Source organism: Ovis aries, chromosome 1 (genome assembly GCF_016772045.2).
Source record: "Ovis aries strain OAR_USU_Benz2616 breed Rambouillet chromosome 1, ARS-UI_Ramb_v3.0, whole genome shotgun sequence".
NCBI classification, from domain to species: Eukaryota; Metazoa; Chordata; class Mammalia; order Artiodactyla; family Bovidae; genus Ovis; species Ovis aries.
The window spans coordinates 106602195-106621861 of record NC_056054.1 but is presented as its reverse complement, the minus strand read 5'-3'; the positions used below and the strand labels follow the sequence as shown (position 1 = coordinate 106621861).

Below are 19667 nucleotides of genomic sequence, written 5' to 3'. Positions count from 1 at the left end.
AGTTGTGTCTGGCTCTCTGCAACTCCAGGGACTGTAGCCTTCCAGGCTTCCCTGTCCATGGGATTCTCTAGGCAAGAATACTGGAGTGGGTTGCCATTTCCTTCTCCAAACACTGGACTGTTCTGTGCCATGAACTCATATCCACTGACATCTTGACTTCACTGACCTTCAGAAACTAATACACACAGAAGGTCTATATATCCTGTGAGGCCCGGCCCAACTCCACTTTTTTCTCTCTCTTTCACACACACACACAGGCATCAGACTTGCTTGGGCTCAAATGCAGCTTTATTTTCTGCTTGTTTTACAGGTACCCCATCCTGCAAACCCATTCTCTTGGGAAACTGAGAATGAGTGGGCACAGGGGCCTCCAGGGGAATGGAGGGGACAGGATGGCTGGCAAGGAGAGGGCAGTTGAGGCACTTAGAGACCTACTCAAGGCCCTGAGGGAAAAATCTGAGGCCCAGAATAGGAGTGAGAAGGCCTAAGGCAGGACTGGAGATGCCCAGATATTGATATTACAGAAAAAGCCAAACGGATTTTTGGCCAACCCAGTATTTCCCCGAAGCCCCTCCAGGCACTGCCACGTGGACTTCACTGCACCCCTCTCCTGCTGTTACTCCCCGTGGCGGAAGAGCACGGGTCTAGGGAGGGTTGGTGGCAGAGGGCAGTGCCAGGGGCCTTGCCCCTCAGGGGCCTGGAGCAGGATTGGGAGAGGGGTTCAACCGTGCCTTCCAGTGCCCCACGAGCCTCCTCTGACGTCCTTCTTGGGCCTCTATTGGGCGCAGAGCTCGAGCCTGGGAAAGACACACACTCACCCTCCACCCTTGGGCTCCTTTTCTTTTCTCTCCTCAGAGTCTGCCCTCTCGTGTTCTTGCTCCTTGACCTCTGATCTCATCAAAACACTTTCCCTGGCTCAGCCCTTAAGAGCCCAGACTGTGGCTGCATAGTCTCAGACAGCAGCGCTGAAGAGGACCCCAAGAGCATTCAGCCCACCTCCTCTGTGCCCCAAAAGAGCGGTAGTGATGACTCCAAGTTTACCTAGCCAGCGACGGGCAGACTTAGGACTGGAGCCCAAGGCTATATGGGCTAGTGTCTCCCACCTTTCTCCTCCTGGCACTCACAGGCCTGTGGGGCACACAGGAGATCTGGGGGGGCCCCCAGCGACCATTCTCCTGGCAGCGGATCAGCGGTAGGTTGCGCTGAGTCAGTCCCTCCCGGCACCGGTAACGAAGCACTGTGTCGACTTCATAGCGCAGCCGTGGGCGGCCAAATACCTGAGCCAGGGGCAGCTCTGGTGGGGGCCCACAGGACACTGCAAGGAGAACACAGTCAGGAACTGGGAACCCGGCTCAAACCGTCCCCAGAGCTGGGATGAAGGAGGAGAGGAGAGGGCCATGAGCTGACACACAAAGAGAGCAGGCGGCGGAAGGGCTTCCCTGCTAGCTCAGGGGCAGCGAAGCGCCTGCCCGGGCAGGAGACACGGGCCTGATCCCTAATCTGGGAAGGTCCCAAATGCTGCGGAGCAACCAAGTTCACCACAGCTACTGAGCCTGTGCTCCAGAACCCAGGAGCTGCAACTGCTGAAGCCGGGAGCCGAGGGCCTGTGCTTCGCAACGAGAGAGGCCACAGTGCTCCTGCACTGCCGCAGAGAGCAGCCCCCTCACCGCACCTAGAGCACAGCCTGCCCGGCAGCAAAGACCCAGCGCGGCCAAAAACAAATACAAGGACAAAACCGTTTAAAAGAGCAGGGGTTCCTAGTGAGCCCGTCTGATTTGCTGTCCTGCCCATGCTCGCAGCCTGGGGCACATTTCCGATTCCTCAGCGTAGTTTTGCACGCTCCTCCTGCACGCACATCAGTTCCAGGACTCCCTGACCCCCACCCCTCCTCCCCCTTGCCTGCCCTCACCCAGCCCCATCTTGCAGGTGTAGGACAGGTGGTAGTTGCAGGGAACATCACTCCATTGTCCCTGATCGTGCCACACCATAACCACGCAGTTCTCTCCGGACAGGAAGTAGCTGTCTGGCTGCCCAGGGTTCCAGTTCTCATAGAGCTGGGAGGGCGAGGGGAGGATGCAGGAGGCAGTGAGGCGCTCCAGGAGCACGGGGAGGAATGGACCTGGAGGACTTGCGGAGAAGGGGGTCGAGGAGGGGCACAAGAGAGGGAAGGCTAGAGGGGTGGGGAGTAGGGGACCCCAAAGGGAAAAAATGTCAGGGGACTTGGGGGTAGGGGTAATGGGAACCAGATGAGAAGAAAAGAGAAGGGGACACAAGGAAGAAGGGCCAGGAAGAGGGAAAGGTACAGGGCCAGGAAAAGGAGACGGAGAGATGGGGGTCACTGGGGGTACAGGGTAGAAGTGCTTCGAAGAAACGACCTAGACCACGTGAGGGGCGGTCGGAACCTCTCACCAGGGGGACACCATCTGACCACAGGAAATCCCCTTCGATGGTCCTGTCATTGAGCCCGATCCACTGGTACTCCCGGTATCGATCTGGGGAACAACCGCAGAGGAGACGAAAGTGTGCAGTGAGCTCCGCTGCCAGCAGAGGGCGGCCATTCCCCGTCACTGAGCGGTCTGTGGGCGCTCGCGGGGCAAGTCCCCGCAGTCCCAAATCCACGCTTCCCGGTATCCTTATTTCTCCCTCCAACCTCTGCACACGGGCAGGAAGGAAGACAGGGGCGTAGGGGTGAGGGAAGAGGAAAAATATCACTAGGGCTAGAAAAGGGAAACTCTGGAAAAAGTAAAAACTTTCAATAGCGTCAGAGTCGGGGAGAGTAGATGGAGGCAGGAGAGCCAGGGAGGTGGGGAGCGATTATAAACGAGCCCCCAAGGAACCACTAGGCTTATGCAGGAGTATTTTGTGCGTATTTCTCAGCCCTCCCCTGCCAGAAGCCCCACTGCCCACGTGTGGAGTGAGAAGGAGGGAGACAGGAAGGAAAAGTGAATGAATGAATGAGGTAAGCCAAGTAGTGAGCACCTGAATGAGTGTATAAGGGAGTTAATTAACACACGCTTTGACTGACTGATGAGTGAGTGAATGTGTGGATGAGAGAACAGGTGACGAGGGTCGCCTCCCTCCCTGTCCCCAGCCCACTGTTGATGAAGTCCTGTTCCTCCGGCGTGCTGATGCTGGCGAGGTGCGCGCCGTACATCCGGCACTTGTTCTCCGCCTCCTCCCAGCTCCTTCGGGTCGAAAAGTGCTTGTAGCAGGCGCCCTGGAAGGCGTCCCAACCGGGGCTGCAGAAGTGGAGGCCTGGGACACAGAAGAGCAGGCAGCTTAGCGGGGAGGACCCCAGAACTCTTGAGAGGCTGGGTCCCCAGACAGGGAGACTGGGCTCCTCCCACCGCCGCAGGCCGAGGGGGCGGGGCTGAGGGCGGGAGGGCGGCGCCCGAGAGCGAGCGCGGGGTTAGGAGCTGGCCGGGCCTCCTGCAGGGCGGCCCCATGCCTTCCTTCTCTGCAGCGAGAGAGACCATGGTGAAGGCTGGAGTCCCGACCTGGGTCTCCCCCATCCTCCATCCGAAAGAAAAGCCGAGGCTTCCTCTCCTCCCAGGAGAATGGAGACCGACAAGTACTGACTGTGCCTGCCAAGTTCCAGGCTCACAGACTCCCAGAGAGAGTCATTTTTGGTTCCACTTAACAGATAAGGAAATTGAGGGTAGGCCTCAGAGAAGTTGTGTGATTTGTCTAAAATGGTAATTCATTATCTGCGTTTCCACCGCAGGAGGCCTAAGTTCATCCCTGGTAGGGAACCGAGATCCCGCCAGGCGCACGGTGTGTCCAAGGGCAAGAACAACAAATGGAGGTTCATTAATGACAGGTCCAAAGGGGAAGTGTCCCCTTCCCCCTCTGCCCCCCTCCCCCAGAACTAGTGCACTGTGGCAGGGCCTAGGCTTCAGATCTCCCCCAACCACAGCCCCTCAACACACTCACCAACATCGCACAGGTCCCCCCCATAGCCAGGCAAACACAGGCAGCGGACCCCCTCCTCCTCCTCCAAGCACGTCCCACCATTGTGGCAGGGGCTGGGGACACAGTCACCTGAGGGGGAGAGAAGTGAGGTGTGGGGGCAGGGGAGCGCAGCTCTGCAGCCAGCCCTCCAGCCCTGACTCCCGTGTCCTGGGGGCTGTCACAGCATCTCAGTGTTCTCCCTGAAGCCTGAGTTCTGGGTTTCTCCTCTCCTCACTGCCCCCGTTTCAGCACCGGCTCAGTCCTATGCTGGTCACTGTCATGTCCGCCAGTGTGGGCTCTAACAGGGACCAAGGGGATGTGTCCAGGAAAGCTCTCAGGGTATAACTCCACCAAGGGGAAAGATATCGGGCTATCAGTCATGCATCCTGGACTCTTACCTAGCTTCTGGCTCTGCTGGGTGACACTGAGATGGTCACCTTACTTCTCTAGGTCTAGAGTTTAGTCCCCCAGCCCCTGTCATTGCGCCAGGTCTTAGCATGATTCTGTGTAGTCTACATAGGCTGGGTGGAACTGAAGGAGAGGAGAGTCACCATAGCAACAGTAAGTTGTGACCTGCCTTTTACTGCTTCTGAGACCTGATGCCGGGGTGCTCCGGGAGGGAGCTAACCCCCTCCTCCTGCTATCCATTGGGCAGTCAGGCCCAGAAGCTGCTGGGGGAAGATCCAATGTACTTCCCTCACTCTATGCCCTCTCCTTCCCCACTGCCCCCAACCCATCCCAGGAATGGAGCCCAGTAGCTCGCCCTGTCCTGCAGCACTGCAACATTCTCTCAACATCATCCAACCTCTTTGCCTCTCCTTCTTATCTCTTCAGACTCTCCCCCCTCACCAGGCTCCCCTTCCCCCCTCCACTTGGGGCCTCCTGAAGGTTCCCCCAGCCTAGAAACCCTTTCAACTCCTTCCTTCCGGTTTCCTCTCCTCCAGGCAGTCTTCTTGGATTAACACACTACCCTGAAGGCCTGCAATCTGTTATCTAGGTCCAGCTCCAGCTGGCTAGGCCATCTGCCTTCTTTTCTGGACTCTCTCTCAGGATGCTGGGTGGCTGCCCCTACACTGGGCCTGGGTGCTGAAGGGGCTGACAAATTTGACTGTTTTCTGTTCCAGATGACCGGGAGAAGATGACCTCACAGACTGACGGGACAGGTCAGGGTTCTCAGCCCAGCTTGGGGCGGGACCTTCAGACCATGCCATCCACTCTTAGAGGCCAAGGCCAGGGCCCACAATGCTTCACTCTGGCCCGAGATCCCACTGCCTGGTGGGGATCAGAGCAGAGGTGGGGGAGGAGGAGCTGGAGTTGCTTCAAAGAATTTTTCTGGGATGACCTAGCTGTTTTGGGTAAAATGAATCAGCTGTTCCAGCACCACTCCCCCTGTCATCACCCCTTCTGCCAACAGTTTCTTCCAATCTGGTGTTGCTGCCTCCCAGGGCAAAGCAGGGAGGGGAGGGGTTTTACTTAACTCTTTAAGCACCAGGCCCTACAGCAGGTAGGAGTCCTGAACTCCCTTTCCATTCCTCACACTTTTCTGTTCCCCCAGTGGTCCTCTCTGCCCAACCCTCCAATCCTGGCGGACAAAGACTCTCAAACTTGGTCTGTGGAGTCCCACCCAAGCCAAAGTTCCCTCTCCCTGGCTGTGAGTGGCAGAACCTGACCAGGAGAGGAGGCTGTATTGGCGGTGAAAGAACTTCTCAAGACTTTCTGGTATTCCCATCCCCCCACCCCTTTTGGATCAACTATTATACACACTCAGAAAGTTCTCCCTGCCTTCCTGCTGCAATAGCGGACTGGAGGACCACTCACTCATCCCCCAGGTGGGGTAACTAAGACACCACTGATACTTCCAACGATGCTCCTCTCCCACCAAAGCCCCTCCCTGCCCAACGCAGTACTGAACTCCAAGGCCAGCTGGGCAGGGAGCCAGTAGTCAAAAGGCATGAGCCCAGGTGTGATGCAGAGACCCTGAGCCCACCCTGGACCATCTAGAAGAGTGGTCCTGGGACTAGGAGGATCCCAGCCTTCTCCAGAGATCTCCATGTGGAAATTCAGCCTTCACTGAATAGGTAGAGCTTCTTGCTCTCAGACCCCAAAACCTAACTCCCCATTCCCCCTCCCCCCACACTTTCCATCTTCCCCTGCTGATCTGTGTCTTCTCCAGCATTAGCAACTTTGAGATCCTTTGAGTTGAGGGAGGGTAAAATAGGGGGTGAGGGTAGTCATTAGCACAGGAGTTAGTGGAGGAGGGAGAGATCATGGGCGTGAAAGTGAGATTCCAACCCCCGTGGATGTTTGCAGGAGGGGAACAGGCTCTTGGGGCACCTGGATGCCAGGGAACGGCCTCCACGCTAGGATGTGCTCTCTCTGTCAGTACCCTGTGTGTGCGGCTCTAGATGGGGGCCAAGAGGATGGATCAGAAGCGAATACAAAGGGACACATACACACACACGCGGGCACATGCGTGCACACACACATGCACCACACACTCTGGGCTGCAGAGGTTTCTCCCTGTCAGAAGTGAGGGACTACGACTCCCACACCCACATACTGACAGACAAAGACGTCTCTGGGGTAACGTGTGGATCTCAGGAGACAGGAAGGGAGGCAGAGACAAGCCTGAGGAGAGCATGAAGGAACAGCAAGGGGCTGTTAGACTGCTAGGACAGGAAAGGGTGCAGGCTGAAGACGGAAAGGAAGAGGCACAAAGACACACAAAGACCCAGGGAGAGAGACAGAGAGACAGAGATGGAACCACAAGAAGCACCAAAGAGCTACCCAGCACACAAATCCATGGAATGAAAGGGGCAAACAGCTGGGGGTGGAGACAGAGGGTGCCAGAGTTCTGGTTATAAAGCAGTTTAATAGAGATTTATTTCCAAGGCTTGTTTCCATGAAACAGTTGAAAAAAGTACTTCATAGAAGTAGTTGCTTAAGGCTCTGTGGGGATAAGGGCTTTCCTGGACCCCAAAGGTTGAGAGGTGGGAACGGGACTCCAGGCTCCCTGATACCAGTGGGAGGCACCTGAAGTGGGGAGGCATACAGGATGGGGAGGGAGCAGCAGGAGATGGGCCTGGGCCTTGAAGAATGCAAAAGGCTACGAGGGCACCCACTGAACAAGGCCTGAGGATGCTGTGTGGGGCCAGTGAGATGTGAGTCACAGGTAGAGAACTGAGGCTAGGAGAAAGTTCCACGTGGTTGGTGGTGGGACTGGGGGTCACAGTGAGGATTTCAGAAACGGGGAGAGGTCACAGGGTGGGAGTCACGGAGTTGGGGGTTATAAGGTGAGAAGTCAGAGAGCTGGGATGGTAGTCACAAAGTGGGGCATCCAGGATTGGAAGCCTGCAGGTAGAGGTGGGTAGGAGAATGAAGGTAAAGGACGAGAGAGTCTGGGGCAATGGTGGGTTAAAGGACTATGGGTCAGGTGATCCAGAGCTGCAGGGGGAGGAAGAGGAGGAGGATAAGGAGGGAGGCTGAGCCTTGGGCAGAGTTACCTGATGAGGGGGCCACGGCCACTCCACCACGGCTGGCACTGTCAGTGGGCAGCACCGGCTGGGCACGCACTGAAGTCCCTGCTGGGACAGTTCTTCTGGAATTCTCTTCAGAGGGGCTCTCCAGATCCCTGGTATCCCCAGGGGCCTGTGTGGCTGGAAGCAGGGAAGGGGCACCCTCGGAGCTTCCTGTCTCCTCACTCTCTCCTCGAGGGGCCCCAGAGAGCTCAGGACCTCCAGTCTCCTCCTCTCTCTCTCTTGCCCCAACCGGAGTGGAAGGTGGTGGGGATGCCAGGTTCCCTTCCCTGGGAGTGGGCAGGGTCTTGGTGGGTGGCCCAAGGACCCTTGGAGGCCTGGGAGCCTCTGGGTCGTCATAGGGTGGTGGTGATGCACCAGGCTGGAGGGCAGCCCTCACTGGAGGGGATGCCTGGGTGAGTGACTCCTCTGGAGCTGGCTCAGTGGGGAGAGGGGCCTCTGGGTCCAGGCTGCTGAGCTCACTGGGCCAGGCCCACAGGGCCTTATCCTCCACCTCCTCCTCTTCTTCTTCCTCTTCTTTCTCTTCTTCACCCCTGTATTTCTCTTCTTGCTCCAACACCTTGCCTTCCTCTTCTGAGGACCCCAGCGGAGGCACAATGGATTGGGTTTCGAATTCTAGGCAAAGCACAGATGATTCAGCACCAGGGACAGCACCCGCCAGAGGACAGGAAGAAGGAAGGGGCAGCGGGGAGAGAAGTGGGGCTGGGGAGGGTGAGCCCTGGGGGAGAGGCAAGAGGCTGCCCTGGGGAGGAATTGTCTTTGCTCTGAACCAGAAGAATTTCAACCAGAGCTGCAATATTGAGGCAACACTTGAGAAGGCTCTGTGAGCTGTCATTAGTCCAGGAAAACCTGGTGGTTGCAGCTCCCTCTACCAGTCTGTTGAAATTCTGTTTATTTTGGGTAGGTGATGGGGGGGAGGGACCAAAGAAAGGAGATCCTTCCTTCCCAAAGGGCAGCTCCTTAGTCCAAGCATCTCCAGACCTAGCTATTTGGGAGTGGGCTCTGCTGGAAAGGCAAAGGTTGGGAGAGGGACAAGGGTGGTGCCTTGCACTACTGTGCTGTTGAGAGGGCAGAGCCATGGTGGGGACAAGCCCGGCCTCAGCCCAGGCCAGCCCCTTCTGCCGCTAACTTCTTCCAGGCAAAGACAACCCCAGGATGAGAGATTTGAGTTACCTAGGAGGGTTCTAGGGGCCTCCGCTGGGTCTTCTGGAGTGGAGCTTCCACCACCTCCATCCTCTATAATGGGAATGGAGTAGATGGCTCCTCGGGACTCGCTTTCCACAGCTTCCTGGGGCAGCTTCAGTTCCTCCAGGGTCTCAGTCACTGTGACAATGGACTCCAGTGCATCAGAGGCCAGGTCAGAGCCTGGGTTGGCTGCCTCAGGGATGGCAGAAGGCTGGGCAGAGTCTGTGGCAGAAGGAAAGTGCCAGTGGGAGGTTAGAGAGGTGGCTCTCCCCTCAACCCATGCCTGCATGTGAGGGCTCTGGGTTAGATTCAGAGATCATGGAATTCTCTTAATTCTCTCTCATCCTCTCTGTGGAGTACTCACAGAGCCCAGGGAGCACCCCAGGACTTCATCACTCATTCCTCAAGCATTAACCAAGTGTCCACTAGGCACCATGCCAAGCAATCTCCTGGGCACTGGGGACAGAGTGCAGAGCCAAATAGCATGATTCCTGCCCCTACAGAATTCATTATATTCTAGATACAGATAAGCAAATAAACATACATTATAATTTTACCATCTAAAGAACAATTAAGCAGAGTAAGGAGATGGGAAGTACTGCTTTAGATAGACTGGTAAAGAAAGGCTCAGGAGAGAAGTCATCCCTTAGAGACAGAAGGATGAACAGAACAGCCTCAGCACTGTGGGACCCTGGGTTTGGGGCAAGGTGAAGGATCCCAGTCATTCTAAGACTTTAGAAATGGATGGGGACGATCGCAGTGTTGGGGCAAAAGGGCAAAGGATGAGCAGATGTATCATTTCAGGATCTGCTCTCTGCAAATAACCAGAGGTTTAGAATGAATTGACTTGTCCCTGGGGAAGGGAACCAAGAGCAGAAAACCAATGAAGGGAAGGTGGAATTGGGCTAAGAAAAGCCCTGGGGGCTGTCCTTGCTCAGCCACACAGGACAGGACAGCATGTCCTGCCTGCCTCTGTCACCTGCTCATACCAGACAAGCAAACCTGCGCCCTAGGCCGCTTCTGTCCCCACCTGCTCCCCACTCTAGTCATCCTCTTCCCTAGCCCCGTCTCCTGATTCAGTTCCTCTTTCCATTTCGTCCCAGAATAGTGCTTGGCACATCATTATAATCAGTGTTAGAAGTGTTAGCTACTGTTATTATAATTATCATCATCACCATTATCCATGTTCCAGTAAGCCTATTCAGATGGACCTGTCTTCCTGTGGACTTGACTTCTCTACTCCGCCCAGACTCAGGCCAAAGCTGTCTGGAGATCAGTCCCAGAGGAAGTAAAGCTTTTCTCCTAGTCTTTCCTCATGCTGGGAGGGAGACATCTTGTCTTCACTCAGACGGGGGCTCCCATGGCAGAAGCTGCATCTTCCTCCTTCAGACCAGGGGCTCCCTGAGGGAAAAGACTGATTCTTCTCCCCCCATTTCTGCCTCCAGCAGAAATACCAGTACTAGTACGACTGAAGTACCAGTACTACTGAAGGCTCCCAGCTGGGGCAAGGACTCAAATACTCTGTGGCAATGCCTCCCTGACTGCAGTCACCCTTGGCCTGGGCCCTGTGCCTCCCCTCTAGCTCTCAGTATAAGACGTGGGCGGGAAGCCGTCTCTACACCCAACTGTCCTTAAGGATCTGCTCCCTGTGAGGGGTGGGGGATTACGCCTGTCCATCAGTATTTGGTGTTAAAGAGTTGATACCTTCAAGCTTAAGCTAAAGGCTCTGGAAACCCCACTGAGGGCTCTGAGGATATTTGGTTAACTGAAGTGGATTACTTCTTGGATTCAGAGAATGTTGGTTATCTCTGCTCTGTTCATGAGCTGACCAGAGATGGAGACATGATTGGCAGCCCAACAGGGGAGAGGTGGTGTTGCAACAGAAAGAACAAGGTAAGAACTACTGATATGGGTGCAGCTTAGGCAATGCAGAGAGGTGAGCCCTCCTTGAGGCCACACAGACCAAGTCAGAGGGCACTACCTGCAGCACCAGGAGGCAAATGGCAAAGACCCAAGAGAAACTGGTCAGGGCCGAGGTGGAACTGGAGGGCTCGACTCTGCCTGCCTGAGATTGGTCTCAGCCTCTGCAAGGGAGTGGGCTCACCTCGGAAGCAGTAGACGTTGAAGCGGCTGTGCTTGTTGGGGAAGCCGGTCTGGTTGGGGAAGAGGAAGAGAGTCTTGACACCAGGGAGGCCCCCACCACAGCGCTGGCTGGGGGTGATGATGGGGTAGCGCACACTGCCATCAGCCAGCCAGCCAGGGCTGCAGCGGTCCAGGCCACCATCCCAGGCTGCATACAGCTGGCCAGTGGTTGCAATCTTAGCACCCCGCTCCTGGCAGTATGTCCGTGCCTCCTCCAAGGTCAGCTTTTCTGGAGGGGCACCCAGGAACAGCTCTCCTGGGGAGGAAGAAGAGGCTGGGTTACCAGGAAGGTAGCTCCTTCCACCCGGGGCTCCCACTGGGACTCTGGACGAGCTCCTCTGGGCCTCAGTTTTCTCATCTGTGACATGGAGCCTATCGTCCTACTTCACAGGATCGAAGTCTTGATAGAACCTTAAGATGGATAACACTGCTCAAAGGAACCTGGCCCAACTTCCTCATTCTGCAAAGAAGGAAACTGAGGCTCAAAGATGCTAAAATGTAAAGAGATGTATGGAACCTTCTGGTGGGTCCGATGATAAAGAATCAGCCTGCAATGGGGGAGACTCGGGTTTGACCCCTGGATCAGGAAGATTCCCCTGGAGAAGGGAATGGCTACCCACTTCAGTATTCTTGCTTGGAGAATCCCATGCACAGAGGAGCCTAGTGGGCCATATAGTGCATGGGGTCACAAAGAGTCGGACACGACTGAGCCACTAACATTGGTTATCCGCCAAAGAGATGTACACCAGCAGAGTCAAACTCAGTCTCCTATCTCAGCCACCAGTCTGGAGGCTTTGGCTGTGAACTTGTCTCTATAACCGTGTTTGGAGACAGGGACACTGTTTCCCTTACTCCTGGCTGCACACTTAAACACAGTATGGTAAGGTCCAGCAGAGGTCTGGGAGGACCTAAGGGCAGCCCCAGAGACGAGTCTCTTCCCCTGGGAACCTCCCACCCCCAATCACCATTTAGTTCTTCAGCATAACAGTAAACATCATAGAGGTCATCCGGGTCGACCACTCCGTAGTTCCGGACCCCAGGGAAGCCATCCATGTCTCCATAACAGGCCTCTCGTGGCGTCTGGATGGGATACCTGGGGCGGAGGTACAAATGCCTTCACCAGGAGACGTTCCGTGGTGACCCCCCACCCCCCTCAATCACATTGCTTTCAGTGCAGCCAAGTGTCTTCTCAGCTCTGCAGAAATGCACCCCTGCGAGCACACAGTCCTAACCCGTCAGCTGCAGACCAACTTCATCTCCCACAGGCAGGGAGCCCTATATGGCCCTCCTGAGGCAGCAGCCGGCAGGCCCTGGTAGAACCAGAAGCCACAGCCCTCTCAGAAGTAACAGCCCCCTCAGAAACAACTAGAAATTCGTGGTCGACAGCCCCAGCCCACCTCACGGTCTGGTCGGACAGCCAGCCAGCGTCACACTGTTCATAGCCCCCGAGGTAGGCGGCGTAGAGCTGCTCCGGAGTGGCGATTCGGGCTCCGATGCGGGCACAGGCCTCCTGGGCCCCAGTGAAGGAGAAAGCGTAGCGCGCAGAGCCCTCCCGGTAGAGAAAGACGACCCCTGAGGGGCAGAGAGGACCCTGAGGCGGGATCACCCAGCACACTGACTTCCCCTTACCCTCCTTGTCACTCCCCTGTAGACAAAAGGTAAAGTCCAGATTGCGCTCGCTCTACAGCATGAGGGACTTAATTTAGATTGTGGGTAGAATTTTCCTTCACCTGAAGAAAGAAAGGAGGGAAACTCCTTTTCCAATTCGGTCTGCGCCTTCTAGGTGTCTGCTTCCGCCCCACACAGTGGGCTCCCCTCCCGCTCTCCGTCTCCGACCTCTCACCTTTGACCTTGACCTCCACAGCGTCGCTGCTGTCGTCGATGCCATGCTGGACCTCGCAGCGGTAAATGCCTGAGTCGTTGGGCCGCAGCTCGCTCAGCACCAGGGAGACGTCGGTGAGTGACGCCGGGTAGGCAGGCAGTGCCACGCGGAACCGGTAGGCCTCGCTCACCTTGACGCGTAGGCCCCGCGCCACTAGCACCTCGGCCTCCCGGCCGCCGGACAGGAAGGTCCACTTAACCCGCGGGGAGCCCTGCGCGGCCCGGCGGCTCGGCGACGGCCGCAGGTAGTGGACGTGGCATGGGATGGTGAGGGCGCCGCCCAGCACGCCCTGCAGCGGCGCGTCGCCCGCGATGCGCACGCGGAAGGCCCTGTCCTCTGTGGACGGGCGGAGCCGGCTGGAATTTCGCGTTATAGATCTGCCGCGCCCACCCCCGGGGTTTCTAAGCCCCGCCCCAGGACCCCGACGCCCCGCCCTCGGGTTCTCGTAACCCCGCCCCCCGCCCTCCCAGGAACTCAGGGCTCCGGCCGGTGAGTCCTGCAAACTCACCTGTAGGTCCCCCAGGCCCACCCCTCAGGGTCGACAGACCCGTCCACAAGTCAGCTAGTTTTGCCCCCAGAGCCTCCCAGTAGCACCCTAGGATTCCTGGGCCCCACTCTGGGTCCTCAAGCCTCACCCCTGGGTCCTGCAACCCTCTTCTCAAAATTTCCCTAGCCTGTTCCCTTCAGAGCCCCTTTCTGCATTTCTCCCAGTTCCATCCCTGTTCAGCCTCACAGCCCCATTCATCGTCCCGGAGGGTCCTCCATCCTCCACCCTGGAGATCGACAGCCTTGTACCTAGTGCCCCACCCCAGCCCTACTCCCCAAATTCCATCACCCTATCAAGGGCCCACAGATCGTCCCTGATTTTCAAGTGTCGCTGCACAGGCCCTCCCTGACAGTGCTCCCAGTTCCTCCCTGGTCCCTCGAGGCTGACAGAGGTTGCTTTGGGCTGGACAAGAGGCTCCTTCCTACTGCAGGGGAGATGTAGGAGACAAACAGTGGCCCTGAGTGGGGCTGCTTACCTGAGCTGTCTCCTTCCAGAGCATCAGCCAAGGCCGCAGGGATCCAGGCCAGAACCAGGGCTGCCAGGAGGGGCAGGAACAGTGGGGCCATGCTGCAGGATGAGGGAGGGACTGGAGGAGGAAAGATGGGGTTAGACCTCAGGATGGACTTCTGACTCCCCACCGGATCCACATGGATCATACATATCCTGACTCCAGGAGCCCACTGTCCCCACCTCACTGTTTATTAACACTACTTCTGATCCCTGTCTCCCCCGAGGGGATTCTTATTCAGAACCAAGACCTGGGTGCTGTCAGCTCACCATGTGACTTCAGGCAAGTTCTTTACTCTCATTAAGCCTTTATTTTCTTACTTGTAAAGGAGCACCATTACTACCACTTCACAGGTTGTGATGAGGCTATGTGCTTTGAGAGTGCATTCCATCAAAAAAGAAAAACAACAAAAACAAATAAACCCTGCATACAGTAAGAGCTCAACACGTGCTTATGGCATATAGCATAATGGCAGATGCTGTTATGCTTAGAGTCCCCTCTGTCCCTCCCAGGGCCAGAGTTCTCTCGGCCCTCCTCCTCCCACAATACCCATCCAACCTTTCCTCCCTATACCTTCCTCCCTAGCTTCCTCCAGGAAGACTTCCTAGACTAAACCCAGGCAATGTACAGCTTCTCTCCAGTCTAACCCCTCCTTGACCTCCCCCCTCTACACTGCACCATTACTTATAAGGAAACTCTTCTCTTTACCCCCGAGCATCCTCCACCCCCTCCTCCTTGGCTGCCTTCTCCCTCCTTCCCAGGCTTTCCTTTCTGCCTGGCACGGGCTTTCCCACCGGATCTCCTGGCTCAGAAACCAGCTGGGACAAAGCCCCTGTCTCTGCTAGTCTGGCCTCCATCCAGCCTCTTCCTCCCCCCACACAAGCACCAGGCTAAGGGGGATGTGTGAGAATAAATGAGAGGGACCATTTCCCATCTGCCTTTGGCCATCAGAAGCTCTGAGAACTCAGACTATTCCTCCAAAGATCTCAAGGCACTTATTACACTCTCATAATGGATGGATAGGGGTGGGACATTGAGAAAGGGGCTCAGAGAGGGATAGGGTTGAAACTGAGTCCCTAGTGAAACCAAGTCAAGTACCAGGCCAGTGTGCCCTAAGGAGGGAAGGCTGCAGAGCCAACTTCATTTTTAATGGTTGGCCTAGCCTCAAAAGAGCGTGGAGTCCCAAACTGCCATGGAATAGGCCGGGGTGCAGCAGGAGAGATGAAGGTTAGACTATAAGCAAGACTTCCTTGACATCAGGCTTCTTCCCACTGGCTACTCCCCATCTTCCCTGACCAATCAGGCTCTTCCCTTGTATATATATATCCCATTTCCCGAGGCTGAGCTGGTAGGAAATTACCCTCTTCTCCCAGATTCTCCCAAAGATCCCAGATCCTCCTAAGGACACCTCCCCACCACTATGATCTCCGTTTCCCTGAATGTGGCTGGGCATCATTTCCTCAGGGGCAGAGGTGGGGGTGGAATGGCAGGGGCCAGATACCCAGAGACTCTCTTTGACCTTTGAGAGGGAGGAGGTTCTTGTTGGGACCCAATCAGAGGATGCTGGGAGCAGCTCTGGGCATGGGAGCACTTGAGAGGACTGCTTTCTGGGGTTGGAGAGGGGACCATTTGGCATGAACAGTCAGTGCCTGCCGGGTGCTTGGGAGACTCTTTTGCCATGCCTTTGAGCTGCGCCAGGTCCTGAGCTAGGCCCCTCTCTGGCGCCTTCCCTCCCCTCTCTCTGGGCTAGAGCTGGAGCTACTCACAGCTCTTTGACGGGCGGCCCAGAAACCCATATAGTTGGAGCCACTCTGGGACCAACACCCTAGAACCTCCTTTCACCCCTGTTATGTAGGTGGGGGAATGAGTGGAGAAAGTCTGAAGCTGATGAGGACCTGGATGCGCTGACTCATGGAGGGTATCCCACCCCTACCTCCAGGATTGGGAGTCACCGATTAGCAAGGCCAAGAGGGTGGCCCTGATTATGCGGTTCTCAGGAGCAGAGAGTCCTACACACCTCCCACCCCCTCACCAGTCCCACCAAGCTTGGGCCTCAACCCCTTCCTGGAATAGCCAGGAGTCCTGAGAAAACTTAAGCTTCCCCTCTTTTGGTCCCAGACTTAGACTCAGGGATCCAAGCCTTAGTCTCCATCCCACGCATCCTCCCACCTCCGTTCCATCTTCTCATCCTCCAGAGCTGGACACACCACTCCATCTCTAACCTCAGGAGCTCAGCAGTCTTCCTGTCCTTTCCCCTGATGCCACACCATTCCTCCGCTCCAGCTTCTGGATTTCTGCCCTTGTGCTGAGTTTCCCCAGCTGTTTGGGAAACTTCCCTCATGTTACATTACCATTCCTGTCTGACGATGGATGTCTATCCCCTCACAGGCTTCATAAATCCAGTCCACAGAAAATCAAGACCAGGCTGTGTGTGCTGTGTGTGTGCACCCAACGCCCACCATCTCCATGCTGAATGTCCGCAGGCTGGCAGTTCAAGGTCTGCCCCATAGGAACTGAGCTCCAGTTCTCAGCAGAGTCAGCAGGGATCCACAGGAGGCTGAACTTCGGTCACCTCAGGAGGGAAGCTTTCAGCTATCCCCTTTGAGGCCATGTGAGGGGCAACAGGAACCTACACAATATCAGTGAGTCCTTAACAGTGCCTACAGGAGTAATTGCAGTCATTGTAAAAAATAGGCTTATTTATTGGAAGCACAACTAATAATATGATTAGCAACATCGCCAGCTGAGCTGTTGTGTAGTATAAAACCTGATGTGTGGGTGATGCTGTTATCAACGGCAGTTAGCCATTACAGCATAGGCACTGGTAATACTTGGGGTGGGTCTGTGGGTAACAGTGTCCCTCGATCTCAGTGGTATTATCTGGAATAGGAATAACACAGATACTAATGGTGCTAATAAAATTGATGGCAAATCTTAGTCCGGTTAGAACCCAGTGGGCTGAGCTATTCTGATAGGAAGGGAGTATGGACGTACTTGATGGGGGAGGGGAGTGCTTCCCAGCCCAACAGCAGTGCTAGGAAGGAAAACAGGAGTGGTAACTGGAATTCCAGCTGACAGTTTCTGACTGTCTACCTGAGCCAGGCCTCTTAACTAAATGCTTCCCATGTATGCCTGTGTGTGTGCTAAGTTGCTTCCAGTACTATCTGACTCTTTGCGACCCCATGGACTGCAGCCTGCCAGGCTCCTCTGTCCATGGGATTCTCCAGGCAAGAATTTTGGAGTGAGTTGCCATGCCCTCCTCCAGGGGCTCTTCCCCACCCAGGGATGGAACCCTTCTCTCTTATGTCTCCTGCATTGGCAGGCGAGTTCTTTACCGCTAGTGCCATCTGGGAAGTCTTTTCCATGCATAACCTCAACTTTAAGAAAAATACTCTTTAGGCCTTACATCAATGAGGAATCTGAGGTTCAGGGAGGTCAACTAACTTGCCCAAGGTCACTTAGCAAGTAAGCTGGGATTCCATTTCTAGTGGGCGCCAGGACCACCCAATACAGAGGCTCCTGTCGGCTGTCGCGCGAGCTACGAGGAGGTACCCCTAGGGCGGCCGGCCCCGGCTCCTCCCGCTCTGCTGCCTGCAGCGTGGGTACCCAGCGGCGGGGGATGAAGGTCAGAAATCGGCCGTGGTGCTGGGACTGGAGCCCGCAGCAGGGAAGACGCGAGAACCCAGAGGGGCGTTCCCATGAGCCCGCGGGCTCGAGGGGGCTGCGGGTTAGACTGCAAGCAGCAATGGGGGTGCCAGCGGCAGAGCTGGAGACGGCAGGATGGCAGCAGGGGCCGTGGGCGCTCCGAGCTGGCCGACAGCGGACCTCGCCGAGGTGTCAAGGGTCTGCGGGGTGAGTGCGCCGGGGCCGCGGGAGGCAAAGGCTGAGGGGTCGGGGGCGCAGACCGCAGGGCAGCCGCCGGGAGCGCCCTTCTCTCTCCCTCCCGCGGGGAGGCCGGGATGCCGTCACACTCACCTACCGACAGGCAGCTGAGGACCGGGGTGGGGGTGCGGCACCGCGAAGTTTGCCGCCTCCTCTGGGGGTCTCCTCTGGGTCCACGGCTCGGTCCTGCAGCTGCAGCCGAGACTGCGGCGGGGACTGCGCGGGCGCGAGGAGAGGCTGGGCCCGCAAGACGCTCGGAAGAGGGCGCCGGGCCGCCGGGCGCCGCACAAAACCCCCTTTCTTTCCCCCCGCCCCCGCCCCGCCCTTCCTCGAAGCCGCCCCTGCCCCCGGGCTGGGAACGCGGGGGGCTCGGGAAGATCACGCGACTCGCTGCCTTCTCTGCATCGGTTCCCGGCGGCAGCCGCCGTGAGAGCAAGGACGAGCGAAGTAGGACATCGTCCTGAGGATGAGAAGCCGAAGACTTGGAGCAGAGAGGGAGGGAGGGAAGGCAGAAGGGGCGGGCAGGGAGCGCTCGCGATCTACAGGATGATGTTGCAGCTGGAGGGATGGAAGTTAGACTGTCGGAGGGACTTCCCGTTTTCAGGGGGAGAGGAGGAGGGACTCAGCCAGTAGAGAAAAGGATGAAGGGAGAATGGGAAGGAGGCTTTGCTCCTGGAGAGACATCACACGTATAAGTGGGGGAGGGAATCTCTCTTTTGGAGGCAGGATCAGGTGCAAGTGACCTTAACCACCTCCCTGGAGGAAGCTCTGATTGGGTTTTGCCTTCCGTGATGCTTCCACACCCTGCACAGAGGAGGAGCTGACTTTGCAGCTGGAGGGATGGAGGTTAGGTAGCAGATGCATGGGTTAAGGAAAGCAAGTCAGGACCTCTCTAGACATGGAGGAGGGGACGTGGCACTGTGAGCGGACATTACTGGTCATGCAAACCAATGTGCAAAATGCAGGCGTTGCTGGGAGCCCAGACAGCCCACAGGCCAGAGCTGTCGCTGATGAATGCACAGCCTGGTGCCAAGGGGTGGGCCTTGAGAGTTGCCCAGAGGCTGGGGAGTCCTCAGCGCCCAGAATACCAATGACACCCCCTGCACAGCTCCAGAGCCTCTGCCTCCCTCTTCTTTCCCAGGCTTTCTCTCCCCTTCTCTCCTCCTTCCTGGGATTCCAGGTGAAGTCCATGGTACGGACTGTGGGCAGGACAGCCAGACGCCTGGATTCTCTCCCCTGGATACCAGGGAAGGCATCGAGGATAGATTGTCAGGGGCTTTGATCCCCACAAACTCCAGCAGTACCTCCAAAACATCCCAAGGAAAGTGGGCTGCCTGCAATGCAAATGCAACCTCAAGGGCAGTCCCTTGCCCACCCAAGCCCCTTCTGTATGGGATTCTGGACCGCACTCTGTTGGATGCCCCAACTGCCCCACTCATCACTGCCTGGGCTGCCATTCCCTGTGCTGGGACTTGGCTCCAAAGGTCTTGAGAAACTCGCAAAACAAACAAACAAAAACCCTCAAACAGAAAACCCTCCTCTCCAAATCCTTGAGGACCTAAAAGGTATTATTCTAGCCCTTCCCCAGAGACGCATCTACTGTAGAGACAGGGCAAGAAAACCATGCAGTAGCAAGCTGTAAGGTCCCTCAGTAAGAGGCATGCCCCAGGCAGGGATGCAAAACTGATGGGGACGAAGCAAGGTGCCTGGGGAATCTGGAGAGAAAGAAACCTCAGTTAATCCATTTCATTAAACAAATACTAACTGAATGTCCACTATGGACCAGGTACTGTTTTAGATCTTGGGAATGCTGTCCCATGTTTTCTAGTGGAGAGGAGGGGATCTGAGAAGGCCTCTGGGGACAGATCTGGGCAGCACCTGGGTAGTCCTGGGACCTCCCTTTGCTCTCCTCAGACCTTGCATCCCTGAGCTGAGAGACAGTCTCAGCCCCCACTCAGGCTCATCCCCACATGGGGCTTGATGGAGCTTAAGCACAGCCAGGCAACTGAGTGGCTGAAATTCAATCCTAGTGGT

General features: G+C 56.4%; 1 protein-coding gene across 3 annotated transcripts; it reads right to left on the bottom strand.

Annotated features, from left to right (window-relative positions):
* Window positions 1-270: 270 nt before the first annotated feature.
* BCAN (brevican) lies at window positions 271-17899 on the bottom strand. Of its 3 annotated transcripts, none has more exons than XM_015092308.3 (14): window positions 17727-17899; window positions 13719-13829; window positions 12658-13032; window positions 12212-12386; window positions 11780-11907; window positions 10777-11070; window positions 8661-8894; window positions 7455-8102; window positions 3934-4041; window positions 3097-3255; window positions 2410-2492; window positions 1910-2054; window positions 1125-1315; window positions 271-797 (listed from the first exon to the last, which is right to left on the bottom strand). In XM_015092308.3, exons 2-14 carry the CDS (start codon window positions 13807-13809, stop codon window positions 690-692), a joined length of 2739 nt encoding a protein of 912 aa, XP_014947794.3. In that variant the 5' UTR covers window positions 13810-13829; window positions 17727-17899; the 3' UTR covers window positions 271-689. The 3 variants fall into 3 exon arrangements, with proteins under 3 accessions (XP_014947794.3, XP_004002672.3, XP_042111561.1); XM_004002623.5 differs by having other exon boundaries at window positions 17731-17899; XM_042255627.1 differs by lacking the exons at window positions 271-797; window positions 1910-2054 and having other exon boundaries at window positions 1126-1315.
* Window positions 17900-19667: the final 1768 nt, after the last annotated feature.

Excerpts from the sequence above, each read along its gene's own strand:
- BCAN (XM_015092308.3), bottom strand. The coding sequence starts at position 13,809 with ATGGCCCCACTGTTCCTGCCCCTCCTGGCAGCCCTGGTTCTGGCCTGG. Across the intron at positions 11,071-11,779 it reads TTATGCTGAAGAACTAAATG|GAGAGCTGTTCCTGGGTGCC; the intron begins GTGATTGGGGGT and ends CTTCCTCCCCAG. Across the intron at positions 8,103-8,660 it reads GGCCCCTAGAACCCTCCTAG|AATTCGAAACCCAATCCATT; the intron begins GTAACTCAAATC and ends TGCTTTGCCTAG.